We start from the raw sequence: 16,093 nt of genomic DNA on the forward strand, positions 1-16,093 counted from the left end.
GTTAATTGAGACTTTTCACCACTTCTAAAATCTGTGGATCAGTGTTATTCACTTGTAGAAAGTTCTAAGTTATTCTGTTTTCAAATTCTGCTTTTGTCTCATTTTTTTTCTTCCTTTTTATATGGTACTCCAGTTCCACCTATGTTAGACCTCTTTACTGTATTCCATGTATCTATTATGTTCTTTCTGCATTTTCCACTTTTTTTTTTAAGATTTTATTTATTTATTTGACAGAGAGATACACAGCGAGAGAGGGAACAGAAGTAGGGGGAGTGGGAGAGGGAGAAGCAGGCTTCCTGCCGAGCAGGGAGCCCGATGTGGGTCTCGATCCCAGGACCGTGGGACCATGACCTGAGCCGAAGGCAGATGCTTAACCATCTGAGCCACCCAGGCATCCCAGCATTTTCCACTTTTTTATATGTTTAGTCTGTGTATTTTCTTTAGGCCTTTGCTTCATTTTTTTTTTAATCTGTGTCTAACATGCTGATAAAAGCATTTATTTGGATTTATTTCTTAGTTCTAGAATTCCATTTGACTCTTTTATGATTTACATTTTTCCTTAGAAAATTTTAGTCTTTTATTTCCTTGAGCATATTAGGCATAGTTATTTTAATATCCAGTTCTGAAAACTAAGTTCCCGGTAGATCAGTTGCTGTTGACTATTGTTTCTGTTGGTTTTAGGTCACATTGTTTTATCTTTATGACTGGTTACTTTTGATTTAATGTCAGATATTGTCTATGAAAAATATAGGGACAGTTTGAAAGGTAGTATGCTGTTATGTTTATTTCAGGGAAGATTTATTTTGCTTCAGAAAGATGGCCAAGGGACTGGCAATCACAGATTGCTTATTAATCCAGGCAGGGATTGGTAAGAGTTAAAGTTGAATTTAGTCTCTTTTAAAGTTGGTCTACTTCTAGTTCAGTTTTATTCAGGTTCCAGGCATGCCTTATCACTAGCTCCTCAGCTCTGATTTTGTCCTTTTATCCTCACAAATTTGTTTGTCTCTTGTTATCTTCTGTTGACTATCAGACCCCTCTTCAGAATTGGTCAGTCCTTCTAGGGGAAGATGTGAAAACTATTTTGGGTTTCCTTCTTATCCAAGATCATGGTCCCATAATTCTTCACTGTCTTCCTTGGTCCTTCTCAGTAATTTTTGATAAGTACTTTTGCTTTTTAATAATTACCTGCATTTTCTAATTCTCACGAGGAGGGTTGATTGAAGTTACCTAATTTCATTATATATATATCAAGAAAATATTGTGACTATTTTTTCTACTGAGTTATAATCTTTAAGATGGCTGTTTAAAAATCTGTAGTTCTGTGTGGATCATCAAACATTTTCATTTGTTCTTACTTTTTTGCGCAATATCTTAGCATAGGGTTGGATGTACATCCCTACCAGAAAGCTTTAAGGGATATAAAGAGATAACCACTAAAATGTATGGATGTCCAAAGTTGTACTATATATGGTTATATTAGGCTTCAAGTAGGTAAAGTTTAGCTGTTAATAAGCAAAATGTTTTTTTATGCTTAGTATTATTTTGGCCATCCATCTCTTTTTATGACAGAAGGAAAGGATATTTGATATTTTTCAAATTTGTTTAGATTCTTTGGGCTGTCTGCTTATCAGAAATTGGGCAATGTTATTTTTAAAGTCCTTTCTTTATTTTATTTGTACTTGGAAAAACCAACTAATAAGGACTTAATTGGTATAGAAAGATTTTTTTTGATTATGTATTAACTCATGCTTTTCATTCATGTATCAAAGTACTGTTCTCTTTGTTCATCTTTGCAGAGATTCAGAAATGATAATTATTTGTCACCTTTTTCTTTTGTTCTTTAAGTTTATTTTCCTATTTACTGATCAGAAGGTTTTTAAAGTTATCAGGGATTCCTTGCACTTCCAAGATTAGGGATAACATCAATCTAAAGACTCAATTCTTTTCTGTCTTCACTGCTTACAGACAGGGAACACAATCTCTTCAGCCTGGACCTATGTAGAAGAATTTGGAGAAAATAAACAGGTAAGAAAAAGTCTTTTAGGAATATTAAGTGATACATTTAGTTTCCAGAAAGCCAGTTATAAATTATTCTTCTTATGGTTATAAGAAGAAATATTTAAAATTGTCTAAAGAAGCTTGTGAAATATTTGGTTATAATAGCTTTGTTAATCATAGATTCATTAAGCAAAGTTCTAAAAAATTAAACTGGTTTCCGTATTTCAGGTTCTTCTCAAAGCTTATAACATACTAGTGTATGTTGTGAACCACCACAGATGGTAAACAGTATTTTAATGTAGATGTTGTTGGAGTGTGTTATATGTAGATTATTCAGCATTTCTCAAGCTTATCTGAAAATTTCTTATCTGTTTTTTTGAACAAATAAAACCACAGTTATTATTGATACAATTTGGAATAAAAGTTATTTACCAGGATTCACTCTTTAGTTTTTCCAACATGGTACTGAGAGGATAGGTTTTAGTAGAATGTTAAAGGTAGTTTATAGTTTGAGTAAGATTACTTTCATTCAAATTCCTTTTCACATGTTGAGGCAAAAAGAAATGTTGTGGTTCCCTGGGTAGAATCCATGTTTTAGTTCTGTATTCTTAAGGAAGCTAAAACTTCATCTTTCTGTGCCTCAATTTCCTTGTTGTTAAAGAGGAAAATAATACTATTTGTTTTGTAAGGCTTTTATAAAGATTAAGCAGTGCTGATGTTGTATAGTTACTTTTGGCACTTAATAAGTACTCAATAAATATTAACTCATTAATAGAACTCATACTTCAGATACAAGGAAATATATTTATTATGCTTGAGGCTTATAACTTTATTTTGTAGATCTTAATCTTAACATAAAAATTCAAATATGTGATGCTATTCTCAGAAATACCTTTTCTTACAAGATTCTGTAGTTCAAATTTTGAATTGTGAGGACTAATTTTATTGATAGAAATGGAACTTGAAAGAGTTGCTATCTTTCCTAAGGCCTTTATCTTCTCTTCACTTTTGCCCAGATTGTTTTTCTAGTGAGCTGCAATTTTTGAGCTATACTGAAGCCTAGATAAACTGTAGCACTCAGATCATAATTTTACTCTCTTATAGGTTGCTGTTCTATTAATCTCTTCCAAATGGTTTAGAAACTATTTTTAAAAGGAATTTGACATAATCTGTTAAACAAAGGTAGCAAACTGGAAGCTCTAGATATGGTCTGTTTGGTCTCTGGGTTTTTTGAAAGGAAAGCAACTAGATTTAATTTCAGTACAAATAGCTAGACACCTGTTTTACATTTGGTCCTCTTTGAGTTCTTTTTTCATTTGTTTGTTACATCTTAGCCTCTGAGGGCACTTGAATTGTAATCACTGTGTTTAACATAGTTCAAGAATATTTCTGTTTTGTTTTTAATGTTTCCCTATTACATATTAGCCCCATTAAAAGTTCTTCCCAAAGTGATTTGCAAAGTTGGTCAGTGAAATAACTGTTCCTAAGGTCAAACAAGTTTGGGAAAAGTTGTGTTCTCTATACTGCCCTAGGAAAAAATCATAATGCTTATTAGCATATTGAAAATCATTGTAGTAGCAACCTGTGTAAGTGTTAAATCCAGTTTTACTAAATTTTTTTCAAGATTTTATTTGGCTAAGGGATTCTTGTTTTGAGGTACTTGAATTGTAAGGGGATGTAGGTTGGGAAACACTGAAACTAACTCAAACACTTGGTTTTTTTTTTTTTTAAGGTTTTATTTATTTATTTATTTGACAGAGACAGCGAGAGAGGGAACACAAGCAGGGGGAGGGGCAGAGGGAGAAGCGGGCTTCTCGCCGAGCAGGGAGCCTGATGTGGGGTTCGATCCCAGGACCCTGAGATCATGACCTGAGCTGAAGGCAGTTGCTTAACCAACTGAGCCACCCAGGTGCCCCTCAAACACTTAGGTTTTGTTTATAACCTTATTGAAGTATAATTGAAATACAATAAAGTACACACTTAAAGTGTACACTTTGGTCAGTTGGGTTTATATATACATCTGTGAAATGATATCACAATCAAGAAAACAAACATTTCTGTCACCCCTGCAGTAACCTGTTCCTCCTTCTATCTTCTTTTCCAGGCAACCACCGATCTGATTGCTATTACTATAGATTAGTTTGCTTTTCCTAGAATTTCAAACCTTTGTTTTTGAAAGCTTAAATTACAGTCTTTAGATAATTTAGAATGAAACAGTAGTAATTTCTTAAAAATAAAAGTACAGGTATCTGACAATTACGTTTATGAAAATTGTTATATACTGTCAAAGTTTCACAGTAAGAATTTGAAACTCAAATCACTCTTTCAAAGTTATATAGAAAATATATTGTAAATTTAGAAACTACTTCAATTAAAAACAAAAGCAGATGATTTTTTCCCCAAAACTGAATCTGAAAAATATAATCACTCTAGTAAAAACAGAGAACTAACCAACTAGAACTTTATAAAAAAGGAGTTAGAGATAATAACTTTCGTTTTTATCCAAGCCACCATTACTAAGATTAACATACCTCCTAAAAATCATCTTAAAACAGAAAAACTGACCTAAGCTACTCTGTGAGCCTAGTCTTAGAAGAAAACAGTGGTCATTTCATGTCTACTTCTTGCTCTCTGCTATCAGTTGCCTATAGCAAAAATTAAGTAGAGGGTAAAAATACCTTGTTTTGGTCAAAATTTAATTTAATTTTGTAATAGGGCAAGTAAAGGAGGTAAAAATGCCAGTAAATTTGATAATAATGAATTTGTTGTAGCCAAAAATATCACTTAAAAATTTCTAGTTAATGATTTTTAAATATGTCATAGATTATAAGTTGTTTAATAATTAGCAATTTTGAAAATTCCTTCCTCTGCTTTACCGTCAGTTCTTGAGAATTCTTTACTAGTATGGAAAGTATAAAATAAATGATAAATGTCACTTACACTATAATATAGATTTTTTAAACCTCTCTTTGAACCCAGCCATGTTTTATGTTCTGTGTATATACAATGCTGTGTTAACAAGTGTTAACACTTTGGCAGATGAAGTTCAGTGAACTCAGTAAGAAAGTTACTGAGTTATTTCAGTTGTGGCCTGTTTGAATGTTAGAAATTGAAATAATAAAATGGTGAAATGATATTTTTTCAAAAATTTTAATAAAGATCCTATAGAAATCTTCTTAAAGAAGTACTTAAAATATGTATTAAAGGTATGCAACATGTATTACAGGTATGGGAAATGTATCTCATAGATCAAAATATCAGGTGCTTCATTCTCATACACTGCTTTTGGGAGGGGAAAACAGTATAACTGTCTTGGAAAACAGTATATCGCCTCAAAAAGTTAAACATAAAACTATCTTATGACCCAGCATGTCGATTTCTAGTTATTTACTCCAAAGAATTCAAAGCATATGTCCACATGAAATTTTGTACACATTACTCCTTAGCAGCATTATTCATAACAGCCAACAGGTAGAAACAACCTAAATGTCCATTGACTGATGAGTGTATAAACAAAATGTGGTGTTTTCACGCAAGGGATCTAAAGAGGAATGAAGTTCTGATATATACTACAACATGGGTAAACCTTGAAAACAAATGCTAAGGAACTAGTTAAAAAAGATGACATAAATTGTATGATTCCATTTATATCAAAAATCTAGAACAGGCAAATCAATAGAATCAGAAAAATTAGTGGTTGCTAGAACTGGGGGAGAGGGAGGGGAGTGACTGCTAATAGGTACAGAGTTTGTTTAGGGTGATGAAAATGTTCTGGATAGTGGTATTGGTAAAACCACTGAACTGTACACTTAACGGTACATCAAAAAGAGGGAGTGGATGTGAAGGTAGAACTGAAATAGTTAAGGAGAAGAAAAAAAATAGTTACCAAGGAGAATTATGAGGAATGTACTTATTAATGGAAAATTAGTGAGTACGGTCAGAAACAAACCAGAAGAAAAAGATAGCCAAAATAAGCATAAGAAGACACTTTCAACTCAATTTAAAGTCTCCATTAAGGGCTTCCTCCCTCTTTACATGAAGCAGAAAAGCAGTTTGAGAATCCATGGCGTTTGGCCAAGATGTATAAGAGAATTAGAAACAAACAAATGAGACACAAATGGAGTAAAGCAGTGTACATCCCTTGCTTAGATGTTCACTGAGGAACATCCTGGTGGTGTTTATCTCTTGTGTCAGACAGAAAAAGGTAGTAGATTAAATTATCACTTACAAAAGTGGGACTGACAAACGGGTGGTGAATGTGCTGCCCAGTCTCTGCCCTCGCTCCCAGGTCAGTGGCCCAACAGTTACTCTGTTCGTACTAGCCACAGCTTCCAAATCCTTGGGAATGTGGGGTCCTTTGAGCCATTACTGCTTGATGAGAATTCGCACTTAAGGTTAAGCCTATTTGCTGTATAGACCAAAGTTATTCTTTGAAAATGTTTGTATTCATTCATGTTATAAATACGAAACTCTGTACGATTTGATCAAAATGCTATCTCTAATCATTACATTAGAGCAAGTCATTTTATTATTAGTATTCTTTTTTTTTTTTTTTTTTTTTTGCAAACGGGCCTTTTTTTCAAGTGGCATTCTTAGATAACATTTAGCGTATAAAACGGGAGTGCAGAGCTGTGTGGGTCGAAATGGGAAATGTGGGTGTGGGTAGGTGCAAGCAGCAGCCAGATAGCTTGGAGCACCATCTATTGTATTTCTACCCCCTGTTTGTATCAGCCTCTTGAGACACTTTCCCCAACCCAGTTTTGAGAAGATTGCCAGAGTGCAAAAGCTTGGTCAAGTAGAAATAATACTTTCCTAGGAATTAGGAGACCTAATTTTTAATTCGTTTTTCTTCATTTAACTGTGGGAGTATCCAGCAGTCACTTAATCAACCATCTTTTGTCTGTCATTCTTCAGTGAAAGAGGTGGTTGGAATTAGAGACTTCTGAGGACCAACCTATCCCTGGTTTATGATTTCGAATTAGAGAATTTGATTAGTTAAAAATTTTATTAATATCAACAATAAAAAGTCAAACCAATAAAAATGAGCAAAAGGCTTGAATACATACTTTACTAAAGAACATGTTCAAATGGGCAACTAAACACATTATTCGTCATGAGAGAAATCCAAATTAAAACCAAAAGGAGATACCATTTCACATCACTGGAATAGGTATGATTCAAAACACTGGTAATACCAAATGTTGGTGAGGATGTGGAATAGCCAGAACTCTCATAGTTTACTGGTGTGGATGTAGGATGGTCACACTGGGGAACGGTTGAACAGTATCTGTCTGCCCTATGACCCAACAGTTTCACTCCTAGTTATTTACCCAAAAGAAATGAAAACATATCAAAACAAAAAAGACTTGTATAAGAATGTTTGTAACAGCTTTATTCATAATAGTCAAAAATTAGAAACAACTCACATATTTATCTGTCAACAGGTAAATGGATAAAAAATGTTAGTGTATACATACAACAGAATACTGCTGAACAATTAAAAGGAGTAAACTGACATACACAACATAATGAGTCTTAGAAATTATATTGAGAGAAAGAAGCTAGGCTTAAAATTTCTTAAAAAATTCATTTTATATGGAGTCCCAGAACAGACAAATCTAAGCTATAGTGAGAAATCAGAAAGTGGTTGCCTCCAACAGAAGGGCTATTAACTGGAAAGGAGCACAAGGAACTTCTGGATTGATGGATATGTTTTCTATCTTGTTTTAGGTGTTGGTTGCGTAGGTTTATAGAGTTATCAGAACTCATTGAAATGAACACATAGGACATAGGCATTTCACTGTATGTAAATTGTACCTCAGTTTAAAAAGTATTAAGACAATTGAATAATTACCAGTGTAAAACTTAAATTCTGAAATTGGCTCTATCATTCCCTTAAGAAGGGGAAAGGGGAGGACAGATCCAAGTCTGAGACAGAAACAGTGGGATTAAAGAGCTAAGGATATTCATTGGGAAGAAAAACCAGGGGTGGGCAAGTAAGTATATGCTAGGAATTCTGACTCATTTATTAATTTATTTCATAAAAATCAGTGATGCTTTCTGATTTTTATTTTCTGTGATATATATTATATGTTAGATCTAAGGAAAACATATTTCATCTAGGTTTATGCCAGTAATTACTATCTTAAGTTTGATATGCATTATATTTTCTAATTACCCAGATTTTTTCTGAACATATTTAGATTCTTACATTATAATAAAATTTATTTTAGAAATGCTTGTAAAATCTTATGAACATTGAAGCTTTTCATTTCTTAATCTTTTTAGTATTAGGGGGAAATTTTTTTCTCTTGATTTAGCCTTTATGAATGAGGTCATCAAAGTCAACTTTAAATTTTGTATTTTAATTTAGTTTCCTTAGAAATGTGAGAAGACGACAGTTGATGAATGTATTTTTAAATTAAAGGTTTACAGTAGGAGACTATTTAAAATGCCCATTTTCAGACCTAAGTACTATGCCAGTAGCCAATTGTCTGGCTCTCTTCTTTGTGAAATCATTCCCTGAATATATATGTCTCTTTTATCTACATTTCAATGAATAGGCTGTATTAACTGTTGCATGGATATAAACCCAAAGTGAAAGTGATTTCTCTGAAAACTACATTTTCCCCACCTACAGAAGTGTAACTAAAGATCTGCTCCTCTGAATCATATAGTCTATGACCACATTGTTAAAAATTGAAAGAGCTAGTTGTATCATAGATACATGTCTAATAAGGAGTTGACTGTATTTGCGTATACTCTTTAGGAGGAGAGAATCAGAACTTTTTTTTAAAGCAATTAATTTGAATTATAGGAGCACTAAGGTTTCTGTTAATACTAAATACCATACCCTTTAGGCATAGTGGATCCTTTAAGAGAAGAAAAACAATTCTGTGATAATCTACTTATCCTACTTTGGATATTAGAAAAGCAAATGATATCAAAGTAATTCCTTATCCAATTTCAAAATACTGAAAATATTTTGAACTGGATATCTTAAATGTATTTGTCTTCTTGGAACAGACTGCTTTTATTGATTTTATGGTACCATTAATAAAAATAAAAAGATTATAAAATTAATCAAGTTAGAGTTTTACAGTGCTAGAAATTAAACCTATATTTAACTGATTTTTATTTTTTCCATTTTTCTTCTTAACTAGGTCCTTATTGATGTTGCTTGAGCTTATTCTCCTGCAGTTGATCTCATTCCTGTTGGCTAAATATTAAGTCCCATGACAACATTAAGTTAATGCTCATATGTTTTAGGCCTCATCTGTAATACCAGGAAAATATAGAAAAAACTTGACTTGTACATTATATTACCTAATTCCTTTTCTTCCATTCCTAGAAACACCATAACTTTTATAAATAATCATTTTATAGTCATTGTTAGACCCTTGGCTTATTCTACCCTAAAGAACATAGTTGAGTTTTTGGAAAGTACAGGATTTACAAATTTGGTCTTTAATATTCATACACACATATAAACATTACAGTTAATGAAGCAGGAAATTATTGATGCATAAGATGCATGTTTATTGTGAAATAGTAATATTTCAAATATAACTGGTTTTTAAAAAATAATTTGGTCTTAATTTTTGGATTTTTCTATCCATAAGTTGATAATGGTTTCTTGAAGTTTACTTTATAAACATGATTCATTTTACTGTTTTATGGTACAAGTAGGAACACTAATGTTAAATTGGTGTATTGAGTTATACAGATGTTAAATTGGTATTTAAATAATGAAATATTGGACAGTTAGTTTACACCAAATGTTTTTGCAGTCCAAGGGAGGATGTTTCTGCTGGTTTGATGCCTAATACAGTTTAAAAAAACTAAGCAAATATGAATTTGCTGTTTTTTATCTTTTCTTCATGGACTATCCCTTAGCATCAGAACCAAATTTAAAAGGAGCTGCATTGTGGGACAAGAGAAATCAGAGGTTCTCTTTTATCTGTGATCAAAACCACACAAAACAATTAAGAGATTTGCAAGTAAAAGATACCCAAGAATGCATTCTAGTAAGATCTCTGAAGTGTTGTGTCAGTGAAAGGAACAGGACTGACTGATAAAACTATCAGGATTTGCAGGGCTGTTAATGTTGAAACAGTCTTTACCAGCGAAATAGTATTAGCAGGATTTTGAATGTTAGAACATTATGTTAGACTCTAATTATAGTTTTCATGCTTTGTCTCTTTGAATTAAATTTGTTTCCATAAAGATGTGCAGCATAATTGTTCATGTATTTATTTACAGACTACAGTTTCCGTCGCAGCTCATTAAATAGTCTTTCCCCTGTTAGTGCTACTCTCTCTTCTGGGACTCCCAGCGTGCTTCCTTACACTTCAAGGCCTCATTCTTGTCCAGGCTGTCCCTTGTCACCAACGGTATCACTTGCTAGTGGCAGCCATGTCGGACAGCGACTCTATATCTCCAATCAGGCCTCATTCTTCTGAGAAGATACTGTAAACACGAGTATGCAAGTTTCTTTGTAAAGCATGCCAATTAAAATACTGTTTTATTTTAGAATCGGGTTTGCACATTTGGTTTTAAAATGATAAATATATATTTATTTCAACATAGTAAACATCAACCATAATTCAGAATAACCTACAGTTGTAGAACTTGGAAAAATGCTAAGTTTAAAAAGTTATTCAGTGGTTTCTCTTGATAAAGGTATAGCAAACTACTCTTCTTTTTAAACTTTTGGGATTTTAAGTACTTCTAATTCCTGAGTGGGCAGTAGAACCCAATAGTTTATGTTAAATTTTTGCATAATAACTTTGCCAAATAGCATTTCACAAATTATTTAAGCACTTGCAGACAATCGTTATCCTAGATTTGATTACCAAGGATCACTTATCTGTATTAGAGATTATAACAGTTATATAACCAGAAGCATCTATTATGTAGAAAGAAATGAAGGGCAAAAAGATTAAGATACAGATTTTATGCAGTACTAAAGGAAAAGCAGTCTACCATTGTGGTCCTTGAAAATAACTCTAAATATTTTAGTTAATTATTTGTTATAGAAATAAATTTTAATTTTGCTGTTAATGCATTTCAGGTTTTTATAGTTATGCTTCTTTTCTGTTTTTGATATTCACTGTATAGTTGTTTAAATAGTAAGTGTTCCGGTTTTTTAATGTTGAAATCATGTGTTGTTTAATTTTTGTACTTGAATTCAAATTCTTTGACATTAAATATGTGATGCTTCTAATATGCATGTGTTTTGTTTTCGTTTATTAGTATGCACAAAAAAGATCTCACAGTCACCTTGACCTTTTCATGGGCCATGGTCCTCTGGTCATGGTCCATGGGACCAAAGCAAAGCATATTGCAGACAAAAAATTGTTAGTTTTGTGAAATATAGTAACCAAAATCCTTTTCAGGAGCCAATAGAAATACTTTTTGTTGATGAAGCCAGTGAAGTTTCCTTCTTTTATTTATAAATACTTAGTGAATCCAGCCATTTTGACTGTTTAATGATTTGGTAATGCACATTTATGATGAATTTCTAATGATGGTTTACATAATTGATAATCAGGGACAAAAATTTTTCCACTCTTAGATACCAGATGTTAACTTTGTTGATTAACTCATTATGTAGCAGCATAGGACATGGGATTTGCATGTGTAGAATATGAAATCGTTGCAAATATTTCTTCTAGCTTAAGTTTCTAGCAGAAGTTGTATGGAGAGTAAATTACAGTTGACCCTTGAACAACACAGGTTTGAACTGGACGGATTCATTTATACAAGGATTTTTTTATACTGTTCAGTAGTGTAAAATTTCCTTATGATTTTCTTAATAAACATATTCTTTTCTCTAGCTTTATTGTAAGAATACAGTATATAATATAGCATACAAAATATGTGTTAATAGACTGTTTATGTCACTGGTAAGGCCTCAGATCAACAGACCCTTAGTAGTTCAATTTTGGGGGAGTCTAAGGTGGATTTTTGACTATGTGGGGGTTGGTGCGGCAGGGGGGAGTTGGTGCCCCCAGCCCCTGTGTTTGTTGTTCAAGGGTCAACTGTAGTCTCATTTATTTTCACCCTCTAGAATGATCATTCCATATAACCATATGCAGTACTTAACTTTCCAGGTTACTGCTTTAGATTTTCTAATTTAAATGAGCATAGATACTATCTTAACCAAAATTAATTTTTTTTCCTGACATAGATTGTATAGGTCTTGCAGTTTAATTACCATGATTTACAGGTTCATGTCACTCCTTTGGCAAACACATAGAGTGTTTATTTAGTTAGCTACTGCGCTAATACCCTTCGGATATGGAGGTGACTCAGATTCCAAACCAAAAGAAAACACATTAATATAGTTTTTCATAGGAATGTTTGTAATGGCCCAAATAATCATAATTACAAGTTCTCACATAGCATTTTTCATTAAAAAACAAACCCACAAACAATTGAGAGAGCTTACCAGCCACACAGTGTATTTGGAGATCCATAGTAATCTGATGGAAAATATTTAAGCTTTGGCTATCATATTGGATACCACTTCTGCCAAGTAACAGTTATTTGAACTTAAAGACAGTTTTTGATCTGTCTGGGCCATACTTTTCCATCTGTAAAATGGTGATATACATCTTATAATGTTAAAAATACGTGGCAAGTAGGAGACACTCAAATGGTAGCTGATGTTATTTGGATATAACTATATAAATCATACACTATTCATTTATTTGTACCAGTGTTTCATCTCTTCTCCCTTCAAGCAGAAATCTAGAAATCAGTACATTCGTGTCAAACACTGTCCCTTTATATATTATAAATGAGCAATTAATTTTGTTCATACTGCACATGAAATTTCATTTGGCTTGTGAACATAGCTGGTAATTACTTGATGCTTTAGTTCTTACAGGCTGTATAAGGCCTTTGATTCAAATAAGGGCTTCCCTACTCAGTTCGTCACAAAACTATTGTGGATAAGCCTCTTAGCTGTTTGATACAGCTCATTGGTCAGGGAAACAATTCTTAAGGCAGTCCTTTATCAAATTCTCTGTGCAGCTTTGTGCGAGAGACCACGGTTGAGATGTGGAGTAGGTCCTATTATGTAGTGAGTAAATTTTTTTAAAGATTTTATTTATTCATGAGAGAGAGGCAGAGGCAGAGGGAGAAGGAGGCTCCCCGCGGAGCATGGAGCGCGATGCGGGACTCGATCCCAGGACCCTGCGATCATGACCTGAGCCCAAGGCAGATGCTTAACCGACTGAGCCACCCAGGTGTCCCCGTGATGATTGATCTATTTTGCATAAAACCCCTTGTAAACAGATCAGAAGGCTATGCAGAAAGCTTAACCTTATTTCTCTAGTTTAATTCTTTTATAGTGTTACAGTGGGAAAGAGTTCTCTAACTATGACTTAAAATCTTGTAGCCATTACAGATTGTTAGCCATTATGGGTTGTTAAGTCCAATTTAAAAAGAAAAGTGTGCATGGCGAGAAAATACCATATGTCAGAAGACAAATGATAAACTTGAACAAGAATTGCAAGTTATTTTTACAAAGGGCTAATCTCTTAATATTTTAAAATATCAATAAAAGACCATCCACTCAAGGGGTGCCTAGGTGGCTTAGTCAGTTAAGCATCTGACTCTTGATTTCTGCTCAGGTCATGAGCTCAAGGTTGTGGGGTCTAGCCCCGTGTTGGGCTGTGTGCTCAGAGTCTGCTTGTCCCTCTCCCTCCACTTAACGCTCCCTCTCTGTCTCTTAAATAAAAATCTTTAAAAGAAATACCATCCACTCGAGAAAAATGGATAAAATAGGCAGATAACAGATGGCCCCTTAAATGTGTAAAAAGATGCCTTATCTCAGAAGTGCAAACTAAGTGTTCAGATTTGAAGAAATTCAAAGGTTTGATAAAGTTTTGGTAAGATTTTAAAGAAACAAGCATTCTCATATATTACCGCTGGGATTATAAATTGGTATAATTCATATAAAGAGCAATTTGGCAGCTATTGTCAAAAATTACAAATACTTCAATCTTTTGACCCTGCAATCCTAATTCTGGAATATACTTGCATGTGTGTGCAAAATGATATATTTTGGTGATTGATTGAAACATTTTTTTATAGCCCAAATACCCATCAATAGCGGACTGATTAAAATAATACATTTATTGGTGCATATTAAGAAGTACAAAAAGAGACACTCTTTTTTCCTATATAGAAAGAGATAATGTTAAGTGAAAAAGAGCGAGGTTCAGAAGTATGTGTGTCATATGCTATATTTCAGAATAAGAGGAAGAAGACATTTGTGCTTATATTTGCACACCAACCAGTGCAAGACTATACAAAAAAGTGATTATGAGAAAGCAGATAAGATCACACTTTAAAAATTCCCTTTAACTCCAGACACAGTGTGATTATCTATCATCTATGTGTGTCTAACCTATCAACTATATTTTTTTAAAGTAAAAAGACATATAACTGTTTTCAGAAACAAAATGAAGATCTCTAGTGAACCATAGTCTGAACACAAGTACATTAGGAAAAGCTACAGTGATCACTGATCACTGACTGACCAGAAGTTGGGTTTTGAGTAGGGATCCAGGGTAAAATACACCCAGGTGGTAAATGCAATGCAACAATACAAGCAGCTGTGCACATCACTGCTTTTGACTCAGTGGGTCCAGTGTACTTGAAATATGTCACTCTGAAGCATTTATAATCTCTGATAGGAAAAACATACTGAAGAAGACCCTAAGATTTGGAACAAAGCCAGGTTCTCTGAAACAATCTGCCTTTCTGAGAAACAGCTCTTAGCTGTTAGAGACTGACTATTATGAACTGCGTTATTACTTGGTCACCAAATTCATAAAGCTGAACTTGTCCAGTAGCACTGTTGTCAAGCAGAAATGGTGTACAACAGTCTAAAGTATTCTTCTTGCTATGGTGCCGTCCATTACTCAATCTCTTGTGCCATGGAGTGTTTCTAAAATTGGTTGGCCAAGGGGGAAAAAAAAATGGGAACCTAGTATTCTAAGGATAATGAAAGTCACCAAAATCCAAATCTCTTTACACATCCTCTAGAAACTATCCAGAACGATAACAAAAGCAAGTAAGACCACATATGATCCACACCTTCAGCATAACGAGAGAAGAATACAATTTGCAAAATAGCTGTAAGTAAAAATAAATATGGGCATTGAATTCCAGGAGAGTTATTTTTTGAGCTCTTGATGCAACCCTTTGTGGAGCAAGAAGTGTGTTGAGGGGGTCTGGAAAACTACATAGAAAAGAAACCGAGTAGAGGGCCGAAGGGTGAGCCAATAAGGAAGTCCACCCCAACAGTGAAAATACTAAAAATAAATAAATAAATTCTGGTTTGTACAAGCAGCCTTGGAAAGGCAATGTTTCTGGGGACAGGTGGGTTCTTCTTTTGTTTGATATGTCATACGTATAGGTGATAAGGTAAGTCAGACCAACATAAAGTTTTAAAAGGTGTTTATATAAACTAAGTGTCTCTCTGCATTTAAACACAGTGACCTTTTATACCATGATACTGACATTCCAAAATCAGCAATAGAAGCCACTCTCAGAAAGATAGGAACAGAGTAGCACTACTATCAAGTAGAAATGGTGTTATCTCTCACCCCTAATTTAAAAGAGTTCATCCTTGATGATCTCGTGTATTCAATAGGTAGACTCCTTATATTCCCTCATTCAGCAGATATATATTTTATGCCTACCTATTCCTGTTGTAATTAGTTTTGGATGAACGTACATCGTCTGTCTTCTCTTAGAGCTAATATAATAGGCAGGACTGACTGGCCAATATGTAAAAGCTCCCTCTAGGTCAAAGCTTCTAGATTGCTTGATAACAGAGATAACCATCAGTGTCCACACCAATATCCAGTCCTCAGTAAATAAGATGAACATCAGGATTGCACAAAATCCTATACAGCACTAATGTTAAGGTGAAACACAGCTCTGATTAGGTAATTAAGTACTCATTACAAAAGGGCTCTGTAGGATGTTCTTCAACAATAGGTAATTCTTAAAAGGCAACCTTCAGAGAACATTGGAGAGAGGGATGCAAACCAAACTGTCATCCACTGAAGGA

At 33.7% G+C, this 16,093-nt stretch overlaps 1 protein-coding gene across 8 annotated transcripts in view; it reads left to right on the plus strand.

Annotated features, from left to right (window-relative positions):
- RBM46 (RNA binding motif protein 46) overlaps window positions 1-15,100 on the plus strand; it is a 139,469-nt gene extending 124,369 nt beyond the window's left edge. For 2 of the 8 annotated variants that reach the window (XM_027599053.2, XM_027599054.2), the window contains exon 5: window positions 10,261-10,460. In XM_027599053.2, the coding sequence (XP_027454854.1) occupies window positions 10,261-10,460 (200 nt within the window). The other 6 variants (XR_003520809.1, XR_003520808.1, XM_027599052.1 and 3 more) reach the window with 6 other exon arrangements.
- The last annotated feature ends 993 nt before the right edge of the window (window positions 15,101-16,093 follow it).

Source organism: Zalophus californianus, chromosome 2 (assembly GCF_009762305.2).
Source record: "Zalophus californianus isolate mZalCal1 chromosome 2, mZalCal1.pri.v2, whole genome shotgun sequence".
Taxonomy (NCBI): domain Eukaryota; kingdom Metazoa; phylum Chordata; class Mammalia; order Carnivora; family Otariidae; genus Zalophus; species Zalophus californianus.